This window comes from Symphalangus syndactylus, chromosome 18 (genome assembly GCF_028878055.3).
Source record: "Symphalangus syndactylus isolate Jambi chromosome 18, NHGRI_mSymSyn1-v2.1_pri, whole genome shotgun sequence".
In the NCBI taxonomy this organism is placed as follows: Eukaryota; Metazoa; Chordata; class Mammalia; order Primates; family Hylobatidae; genus Symphalangus; species Symphalangus syndactylus.
Window position 1 is genome coordinate 62,441,995 of NC_072440.2, and position 11,294 is coordinate 62,453,288.

Here is an 11,294-nt window from a genome sequence, read left to right on the forward strand (position 1 = left end):
GTCCGTGATTCAATATGTCATATCCAGGCCCTGACTGTAGGATGGTTAAGTTTTTCAGTTACTGGATATTATAAACAATGCCACAATGAACATCCTTATTCAGATATCTGTGATCCCTTGACAACTGTTTTTGTTTGTTTGTTTGTTTGTTTTGTTTTGTTGAGACAGAGTTGTAGCTCTTGTCACCTAGGCTGGAGTTCAATGGCGCGATCTCAAGTCACTGCAACCTCTGCCTCCCGGGTTCAAGCAATTCTCCTGCCTCAGACTACTGAGTAGCTGGGATTACAAGCATGCACCACTGTGCCTGGCTAACTTTTTGTGTTTTTAGTAGAGACGGAATTTCACCATGTTGGCCAGGATGATCTCGAGCTACTGACCTCAGGTGATCCACCCGCCTCGGCATCCCAAAGTGCTGGGATTACAGGCGTGAGCCACAGCGCCTAGCCCCTTGACAACTGCTTTCTAAGGACCCATTGCCTAAAGTAGAACTGCTGGATCAAGACTACTCTTCCAAAAGAGGATAATAAACACGGTCTTCTCTTTCGTTAATAACATTATTCCTCTGAACAGCCATTATTGCACATTGCTGAAATGTTCGCCTCTGCACTGGTTGGCCCCAGAATGTGTCTTCTTTCTCCTATTTTCTGCTTTCCTCTATTAGCCATGCCCGACCTGAAGGCCATCCCTCCCTTTTTAATGTACTATTTTTCTTCTAATGTGGATCTACAAAAACAGAGTCTGGGCAGAGTCTAACAACAGGAACAAGAGAAGAAACAGATCCAAAGAGAGGGGCTTTGGGCACAGCGATGTTCTGGAGTCAGTTCTCAGTGGTGAAGGTTGACTGTGCATCTCTCTTCCTAACTTCACTTGCAGTCGTGTCATATTGATAGCTTGAAATCTGCCACAGTGGGAGCATTTACACCATGGGAATTGGTGAACACTGCAAATCAAGAGTGTTAATTTCTGTTTTGTTTTTTGAGAGTTGGCTATTAACTTACCAGCATGCTATTGGCTTTAGTGCATGGCGTCTATATGTTGGTATTTGTTGCTGGGCCGTTATTTAGACTGCCTTCTTATTTCTTAACTGTGTTCCAGGTGGGTAAAGGCAGCAGAGCACTGAGTTCTGGATAAGTGAGGGGATTGTGCACTTGGATTTGCTGTGCTAAGGTTTGTGTGGGGCTATTAGATCTTGCCGGGCTGGGCAAGAGTGACCCCTAGGGGCCAACGTGAGTAGCCAGGATTCTGCCATAGGAAGCTTGGAGTGGAACTGACCTGCCCCCTTTCTCTCTGTCTCTGTGGCAGCTGGGTGGGCTATGAACAGGCCAACTGCAAGGGCGAGCAGTTTGTGTTTGAGAAGGGTGAGTACCCCCGCTGGGACTCATGGACCAGCAGCCGGAGGACGGACTCCCTCAGCTCCCTGAGACCCATCAAAGTGGTGAGCCCCGTGCCATCATCCTACTTCCTCTCTCTGCCCATCATCCTACTTTCTCTCTCTGCCACCTTGGAGCCGGAGGTCCTGGGACCAGGAAGGAGCCTGCCCCTCTAGCATTGTGCCCCTTCTGATTGGTGAGGAACCTCCTCACTAGGTGACCTTGCAAAAGTCATTTTACTTCCCTGAGCCTCAGTTTCTTCATCTGTAAAATGGGCATATTGGTATCTACTGTCCTGAGATTCCAATGTGCTTATTAGCTTGAGGGTTGTCACACTGCGCAAATCGAGGGGGCTGCAATCACAAGACTATGAAATTCTCCAGAGGGCACTATTCACATTCTATTTTATGTGGTTGGTGCCCACACCCCCCCGCCCCGCCAGGGTTGGGCAACTCCCGTCATTGCTCAATAACCAATAGCCATCAGAAAAATTACAAGAAATAATGAGTTTGGGGCTGGAGAAGAAGGTGGTTATCTCTTCTTCAAGACTCGTGCCACTATGAGTTTTCAGTGCTTCTGAGATCCTGATTCTTACTAGTGTGTGAGTGTGTCACCTCTCGGGAAGGGGACAGGGCCCGTCACTGCTCAGTTACACTCTCAAACCCTCCAAGCCCAGTCTACCTCCTCCCAGGACCTACTGGAAAGTTGGAGAACACTGGACTTTGCACCCCACAGACCCAGGTTCCCAAGTTGGCTGTGCTGCTCCCAGCTCTGTGACCTTGAGCACGTCATTTGACCTCTCTGTGCCTCACTTTCTTCATCGGCTAAATGGCATAAAAGGATTTTATGTCTAAGGGACAAGGGTTTTATGTCTAAAGGATTAGATGAGATAACTAAGGAAAATGTCATAGAAACAGGAGGATGGGAAGAGATGTAGAAATTAAGAAAAATCAAAATATCTCAGGTGCCTATTAGAGGCACAATTAGCCTGTGCATGTGTGTGTGTGCATGTGTGGGTGTGCACGTGTGTGTGTGCATGTGTGTGTGTGCAAGTGTGGGTGTGTGTGTGCATGTGTGTGCGCACACATGTGTGGGTGTGCATGTGTGTGTGTGCATGTGTGGATGTTCACATGTGGGTGGGTAGGTAGATCGTAGCCACCATTTATAAAAGAGAAACTTGAGGAAGAAAAAATGACATTTCAGAATCAAACATTCCCCAAAGTGTTGCAGAGTGTCTGTTACATGAAAATGGCCCAGTAGAAACTTAATAAATGGCTGTGATCCAACAGCAGTTTTCATAGACACGTAGTGGGTGCATTGGGAAGACAGTGATGTGTGGGACATGCTGATCCCAACTCTGGGGCATGGGCATGGGGTGGGAAGGCCAACCCTGGGCCCCCTCACCCATACTCACTTCCCCCCATCCTCTGCCAATAGGACAGCCAAGAGCACAAGATCATCCTCTATGAAAATCCCAACTTCACCGGGAAGAAGATGGAAATCATAGATGACGATGTACCCAGCTTCCACGCCCATGGCTACCAGGAGAAGGTGTCATCTGTGCGGGTGCAGAGTGGCACGTAAGTGCATTGCCAGCCCTGGCTCACCCTGCCCCAGGAACTGAGACTCTGGGGTCCTAAGTCCTGCTCTGCCCTGTACACACTGGTGATCTTGCACATATCAGTGTGCTCTGCTGACCCCTGGCTTCCCACTGGAAAGTAAATGGGAATTCTCTGCCCATAGGTGGCTTACAGCCTCTGAATTTCTTTCTAGAGCTGCCTTTGGGGAAATGGTATGACTTCGGAGTGGAGAAACCTTGGCCTTAACCTCAGCCCCAGTGAGCAAGACATGTATGTCAGAGGGGCAAGTTGAGGCAGAGGGAGGATTAGGTTGAGGCAGGAGGGAAGGAATGAGTTGAGTAGTCTGAAAGCTATGAGAAGCAGGAGGACCAGCCCATGCTGCCTTTGACTGCGTGTGTCCCTAAGTTTGGGAACAGGAGGTGTCATTTTCCACTGAACTGAAGTTCCTGGGCACATCGACCCTGGCCATCAGCAATGAGGGATTTCTCATGGTAAAAAATTTGGATTCCATGGGGGTCCACAGATGAGCTTTGGGCAGCGGTATGCTGGAAACAGCTTATACCAGCTTGTAAGAACTGATTTTTTTTTTAATTGAGATGGGGTCTCGCACTGTCACCCTGGCTGGAGTGCAGTGGAACGATCTCGGCTCACTGTAACCTCCACATCCCAGGTTCAAGCGATTCTCCTGCCTCAGCCTCCCAAGTAGCTGGGATTACAGGTGCCCACCACCAAGCTCAGCTAATTTTTTGCATTTTTAGTAGAGACAGCGTTTCACTATGTTGGCCAGGCTGGTCTCAAACTCCTGACCTCATGATCTGCCCACCTCGGCCTCCCAAAGTGCTGGGATTACAAGCGTGAACCACCGTGCCCAGCCTGGAACCGACTCTTAAATTTTCAGAATTTGTGTGAAGTGGTTGACTAATCACTGGTAGCTTGAAACCAGCCACAGGGTGCATTTACAGCAGAAATCAGCAAGTGCTACGAATTAAGGCTCTTTCTCCCCAACAGAACCAGTTTAGCCAAACGTACTGGCTTCTTGGGGTTTGTCAAACTCCTAAAATAGTGTGCAAAGTTCTGTGCTTCTTTTCCCCTTCATTCCCTCATTCATTCATTCATTCATTCATTCATTCAATCTGTCAGTGCTGCCATATGCCAGGAATTGTGTTAGGTGCCCAGGGTGAAGGAGATTAAAGAGATCTGACTTCTGCCCTGTGTAGCCAACAGTCTAGAAGGGGCAACTGTTAATACTTTAAGAATCCACATGAATCTAAGCTACTTCCTTGGAGAAAAGATTCTTGAGCTGAGATCTCAAGGAACAGTAGGAATTGCAGGGGTAAAGAGGCCAAGGAAGAGCATCCCAGACAACGAGAGCAGCATGTGCAAAGGCCCTGTGGTGTGTGTGTGGGGGGAGCCTGATAGATCTGAGAAAGTCTACAAAGGCCACGGTGGCTGGAATGCAGAGATGTGGGAGCATAAGAATGCAAAGTAGAGCTGGAGGTGTCCACAGAGACTGGCCAGGCAGGTCCTTGCAGGCCAGGCCTGCGTGACATTTTCTGGAGAGAAGACCAGCACTTTCATTAAGTAGCCCCTGGAACCTCTTTCATTAGAAGGCCCCTGGAACCTCCCCCAGCTCTTCTTTGACCTTGTAGCTGGGCTTGGAGGTGGGATAGGAGTGGAGGGAGATGGTTCAAAGGCCTGGCTTGGAGGTGGGATAGGAGTGGAGGGAGATGGTTCAAAGGCCTGGCTTATTCTAAGCTTCAGTGAGCTTAAGATATCACCCCCTTGCTCTGACCCCAGTACAGTACAGTACAGGCCTTCAGTCAAAATTTGCTTCAGGAGGCAGTGAGCTCCCCGTCAAGAGAAGGAAGAAAGCAGAGGCTCAGTGCTGGAAGGGTGGGGTGGAAAGGGTGTCCTGCTTACCCTTGGAAGTGGCAATGGTTGGGAGGCTTCACCCTTCCTAGTGGCTTATGGATGCTCTATCTCTCTTCTCTTGCCTCTATCTCTGCTTCTCTTCCTGTCCCCCTGGTTCACCCTCCCCTCACCTCTGGCCCTGCAGGTGGGTTGGCTACCAGTACCCCGGCTACCGCGGGCTGCAGTACCTGCTGGAGAAGGGAGACTACAAGGACAGCAGCGACTTTGGGGCCCCTCACCCCCAGGTGCAATCCGTGCGCCGTATCCGCGACATGCAGTGGCACCAACGTGGCGCCTTCCACCCCTCCAACTAGTGCCCTCCTCACCATGCCTCCTTCCCAGGACCCAGGTCTGCTGCCCAGGAACCCTCCAGAGCACCCAGAGAGTGAATAAAGTGTGACTTGCAACTTGTCTGCTGTGGGTCTTTGATCTCCCCTGGCAGCTGGGGTGTGTGTGTGTGTGTGTGAGAGAGAGAGAGAGAGAGTGACAGCGAGAGAGAAATGAGAATCAGCAAGTATCTGGGCTAGGAGTAGGGCAACAGAACGCTTATTGAGTCTTACAGTTCTGCAGCTGCTTAGCTGTGTGACCTTGGACACAGTGCCCAACCTCTCTGAGCCTTTGTTTCTTCATCTGACTTGTAATTCCCTTGCCTCTGAGCGGCTGGCTTGGTTGAGCTCCTGAGCTCCCTGTTACATGCTGGTTGCTGGGCACAGTCACTCTCAGGGGCATGTGATGGGTGCCCCAGCCCGTATCCACTGCCCGTCGATCTCACATTATCACATTATCCCCTTGAGTCTGGGAGTCTTTTTGGATCTGCAAGAGAAGCCAAGAACCCTGAAACCCCCACTCCAGCCCGGAGAGAGGTCAGAATGCCATGTTTGTGAGTGTGTTCATTCATTCATCATATGGCTGGGGGGCAACTATTAGTAATTGAAGAATCTATACAACCTCTAAGCTACTTCAATGAGGAAGAGACTATTGAGCTGTGAGGATCTTGGCTATAGCCAGGCTCAAGGTGATGCAATGATCTAGGAATGAAGGCTGGGTTTACACTGCTCTTCTGGGGCACTGGCCAGGGATAGAGGCTCAGGCAAACCCTTTTGCCATCAGAGCTTTGATGTTTCTACTCAGGAAGATGGGAGAGAATTAGTACCTTCCTAACGCGATTGCGATGGGGCTGAAATGAGATGCTGCAGGCCTTCTGTCTTTAGACTCAGGTTTTGTTGGTTAATTTGTAGTGCGAATATCTGCTGCCTGGGTGTAACCTCTGGCCACTTTGTTTTTGGTGTCGCTTGATGACATTTTAAATTTTAATGTGGTCAAACAGCAATATTTTCCTTTAGGGTTTATGCCTTTCAAATCTCCTTGAAGAAATTCTTTCTTTTTTTTTTTTCCCCAAGACAGAGTCTTGCTCTGTTACCCAGGCTGGAGTTCAGTGGTATAATCTTGGCTCACTGCAACCTCTGCCTCCCGGGTTCAAGCAGTTCTCCTGCTTCAGCCTCCCGAGTAACTGGGATTACAGGCATGCACCACCATACCTGGCTAATTTTTGTATTTTCAGTAGACATGGGGTTTCACCACGTTGGCCTGGCTGGTCTTGAACCCCTGAACTTGTGATCCACCTGCTTCGGCCTCCCAAAGTGCTGGGATTACAGGCATGAGCCACTGTGCCTGGCCAACCTTGAAGAAATTCTTTCTAATCCCTGGTTACAAAGAAATTCCGCAATATATATTTCTTTCCCTAAACTTTTAAAACTTCTGCTCTTCACATTTGCGTTCTTAATCCTTCTGGAGCTGATTCTTGTATGTAGTGTATGGTAGAGATTCAGTTTCTTTCTCTTTTTTTCCACTTTGGACGTCCAGTGTCCTAAAATCATTCATGAAGGGGTCCATTTCCTGCACTGTGGCACAATGTCACCTTGCTGATCTATCCCCTTCCCCACAGGTGGGGTGATTTTATAGCCCCTCCACCCCCAGGCCTCCTGTGGCCTGGAATGGGGCCTGCACAGCAGGAGGTGGGCATTACAGCCTGAGCTCCGCCTCCTGTCAGACCAGCAGCGGCATTAGATTCTCATAGGGGTGCAAACCCTATTGTGAACTGCACATGCAAAGGATCTAGGTTGCATGCTCCAATGAGAATCTAATGTCCCCTGCCCACAGCCCGTGAAAAAGTCTTCCACAAAATCAATCCCTGGTGCCAAAACATTTGGGGACCACTGCCCTATAACATGATTCTTCTTCAGGAATGTTTTAGATATTCTTGCCCTTTTAGGACTCCATTTAGAAGCATCCCCTCACATTTGGAAAAGTGGAAAACCTTGTTGAATGAGCTGAAGTGGTTAAAATGATTATCATAAAGGTAGAAACCAGTAAGTGCTCCATATACACCATGGAATAGTATGCAGCCATAAAAAAGAATGAGTTCATGTCCTTTGCAGGGACATGGATGAAGCTGGAAACCATCATTCTCAGCAAACTAACACAGAAGCAGAAAACCAAACACCACATGTTCTCACTCATAAGTGGGAATTGAACAGTGAGAACACATGGACACAGGGAGGGGAACGTCACACACTGAGGCCCGTTAGGGGGTGGGACAAGGGGAGAGAGAGCATGAGGACAAATACCAAATGCATGCAGGGCTTAAAACCTAGATGACAGGTTGATGGGTGCAGCAAACCACCATGGCACATGTGTACCTATGTAACAAACCTGCACGCTCTGCACATGTATCCCAGAAATTAAAATATTACACAAAAAAAGGCCGGGCAAGGTGGCTCATGCCCGTAATCCCAGCACTTTGAGAGGCAGAGGCAGGCAGATCATGAGGTCAGGAGATCGAGGCCATCCTGGCTAACAAGGTGAAACCTCATCTCTACTAAAAACACAAAAAATTAGCCGGGTGTGGTGGCAGGCGCCTGTAATCCCAGCTACTCGGGAGGCTGAGGCAGAAGAATTGCTTGAACCTGGGAGGCAGAGGTTGCAGTGAGTTGAGATCGTGCCACTGCACTCCAGCCTGGGCGAAAGAGTGAGACTCCATCTCAAAAATAAATGAATAAATACATAAATAAATAATAAGTTAAAAAAAAGAAACCAGTAAGTGCTGAATAAATGTTACTATCATCTATTTCTTCATTCATTCTTCAACCAATACCTACTGAGAGCCTATTTGGATACTTGGCTTAGTACCTGGGTGATGAAATAATCTCCAACAAACCACCATGGCATGAGTTTATAACAAACCTGCACATGTATCCCCAAACCTAAAATAAAAGTTAAAAAAACAGAATCCGCACAAGTCTAAGCTACTTTCTTGAGGAAAAGACTCGAGCTGAGATCTCAAGGAGGAGTAGAAGTTGCAGGGGTAAAGAGGCCAAAGAAGAGTGTCCCAGATGAGAGCGGCATGTGCAAAGGCCCTGTGGTGGGAGGAGCCTAGTAGCTCTGAGAAACTCCACAAAGGCACGGTGGTGGCTGGAATGCAGAGATGGGGGGCACACGGAAAACCTTGTTAAAGTGGTTAAAATGATTATCATAAAGGTGGAAACTAGTAAGTGCTAAATAAATGTTACTCTCATCCATTTCTTCATTGATTCTTCAACCAATACTTATTGAGTGCCTATTTCACTCCTGGAACTGGGCAGAGTAGGGATACAAAGTAAGTAAAACAGATTCCCTGCCCCTAGAAGCTCTCACTCTGGGGGGATTGTAATAGTTTGAGAGTAGAGCAATGGTGATTATTATGGGTTTAATGAGAACCCCCCAAATTCATATGCTGAAATCCTAATCCTCAGTACCTTAGAGAATGTGACCTTATTTGGAAACTGGGTCATTGCAAGTGCAGTTTTTCTTAAGAGATAGGGTCTCACTCTGTTGTCCAGGCTGGAGTGTGGTGGCACAGTCATAGCTCACTGCAGCCTCCAACTCCTGGGCTTTCAAGTGATCCTGTTGCAAAAATTAGAATTTGACAGATTCTAGTAATGTTGAAGATGCAGAAATCTGGAGGCCCAACTATTTCTTCACTGGGTGTTTACCCTGGAAAATCTCTCCCACAACTGTACCAGGAGATAGGTTCAGGATGCTCAGAGCAGCACTGTCTGTGCTAGCAAAAAACTGGAAATAACCTACACGTCCATGAGAAGGGGAATGAGTAAATAATCAGCATGCAATAATATCATCATGCAACAGACAAAAGGGATACACAAGACCTTATGTATTCAACATGGGCATATCTCAGAAACATTCCCGGAGGTAAAAAAAATAAAAAAAATTAAAAAAAAAAAGGCCGGGCGTGGTGGCTCACGCCTGTAATCCCAGCACTTTGGGAGGCTGAGGTGGGCAGATCACGAGGTCAGGAGATCGATACCATCCTGCCTAACATGGTGAAACCCCGTCTCTTACTAAAAACACAAAAAATTAGCTGGGTGTGGTGGTGGGTGCCTGTAGTCCCAGCTACTCTGGAGGCTGAGGCAGGAGAATGGCGTGAACCCGGGAGGCAGAGCTTGCAGTGAGCTGAGATTGGGCCACTGCACTCCAGCCTGGGTGACAGAGTGAGACTCCGTCTCAAAAAAAAACCAGGCAAGTTACAGAACAATATTTGGTATTTATAAGAATGTTTTTAAAATGCACATTATCTGTAGTGAGGGATCAGTTTTTTGTGTTTCACCTTTTTTGATCCCTTATGGACTGAAAAGTTAGTAGAATACAACAAAAATCAATTACTGGAAATGCAAAATGAAAAAATACAGCAATCATCCCCAACTTTAAATTTAATTAACAATTAAAACAGACTGTCAAATTATTAAAAGTCTTCTTCTTCTTTTTTTTTTTTTTAAGAGACGGTGGCAGGGGGAGTCTCACTATGTTGCCCAGGCTGGTCTTGAACCCCTGGCCTCAAGAGATTTTCCTGCCTCAGCCACCCAAAGTGCTGGGATTATGGGGGTGAGTCCACCATGCCCAGCCAAAAGTTTCTGAAGTCTTACTCTCAATTTCTATGTTTGTCTCATCGCAGATTGGTAACAAACAATTACCACCGACCAGACTTTGAGTAGGTGTTGGCAAACTTTTTCTGCAAAGAACTAGGTAGTAAATATTTCACATTTTGGGGGGCAATATGGTCTCTGGCAACTACTCAACCCTGCTGGCATCACATAGAAGCAGCTGTAGGTAAATGAATGGGTGTGGCTGTACCTCTGTAAAACTTTATGAACGCTGAAATTTGAATTTCATTTTTATGTATTATGCAAATATTTTTATTACTTTTTATATTTTAAAAATATATTGGTTCATATTTGGGGGTAGATGTGATATTTTGATACACATAATATATAATGATTAAGTCAGGGTAATCAGGATACCCATCCCCTCAAACATTTATCTTTTATCTTTTCTTTGTGTTGGGGACATTACCCAACACAATTTTCCTCTTCTGGATATTCTGAAATCTGTAAGACATTATTGTTAACTCTAATTTCCCTGCTGTACTACTGAATACAAGAACTTTTTTTTTTTTTTTTTTTTTGAGGCAGGGTCTTGCTGTGTCGCCCAGGCTGGAGTGCAGTAGCGTAATCTTGGCTCACTGCAACCTCCACCTCCTGGGCCCAAGCAATCCTCCCACCTCAGCCTCCTGAGTAGCTGGGATTACAGGCACGTGCCACCACGCCTGGCTAATTTTTGTGTTTTTTGTAGAGTCAGGGTTTCACCATGTTACCCAGGCTGGTCTCAAACTGCTGAGCTCAAGCAATCCATCTGCCTCTGCCTCCCAAAGGGCTGGGATTACAGGCATGAGCCACCATGCCTGGCCTGAATACAAGAACTTCTTTCTTGTACCTAACTGTATTTCTGTACCATTATCCAACTTCTCTTTCGTCCTTCCCTCCCCACCTTCCCTTCCCAGCCTCTGGTAATCACCAATCTACTCTCTACCTCTGTGAGATCCACTTTTTAAACTCCCACATATGAGTGAGAACACTTGAGTTTCTTCCTTTGATTTTTTCCCCAACCATTTAAAAATGTAAAAACTATCTGTAGCTTGTGGGTTGTATAAAATGAAGTATCGGCCAGGTTTGTCCTGCAAGCCATGGCTTGCTGACCTTTCCTTCTTCTGGCAATAGACACAAATAAACATAATGTTTGTTTTTTCAGAAAGATTTAACATAGCTGCTGTCCAATTTTCTAAACAAAACGCTAATGATTTTGATATATGAGTTACATAATTTTTTTAAAGTATGCACATAGAAAAAAGACTGGAAAACATGCCAGATTATTAAAAATGGTGAGTTTGTGCTCTGGGTCATTTAGGCAATTGTTACTGTTTGCTTTGTGCTTTTCTGTTTTTTTTTTTTCAATTTCCAGGAAGTTTCTCTTTTCATCACCACGAGTCCTGGAAGGGTGTTGTGTTCTGTCCCTCTCACTCCTGACTGGCAATGACTCTAAA

General features: G+C 46.6%; 1 protein-coding gene across 2 annotated transcripts in view; it reads left to right on the plus strand.

Moving 5' to 3' along the window:
- LOC129468556 (beta-crystallin B2) overlaps positions 1–5,272 on the plus strand; it is a 29,556-nt gene extending 24,284 nt beyond the window's left edge. For both annotated transcript variants that reach the window (XM_063623426.1, XM_063623425.1), the window contains exons 5-7: positions 1,303–1,435; positions 2,808–2,950; positions 5,007–5,272. In XM_063623426.1, coding sequence (XP_063479496.1) covers positions 1,303–1,435; positions 2,808–2,950; positions 5,007–5,175 — 445 coding nt within the window. In that variant the 3' untranslated portion in view covers positions 5,176–5,272. The remainder of the gene's footprint in view (positions 1–1,302; positions 1,436–2,807; positions 2,951–5,006) is intronic.
- Positions 5,273–11,294: the final 6,022 nt, after the last annotated feature.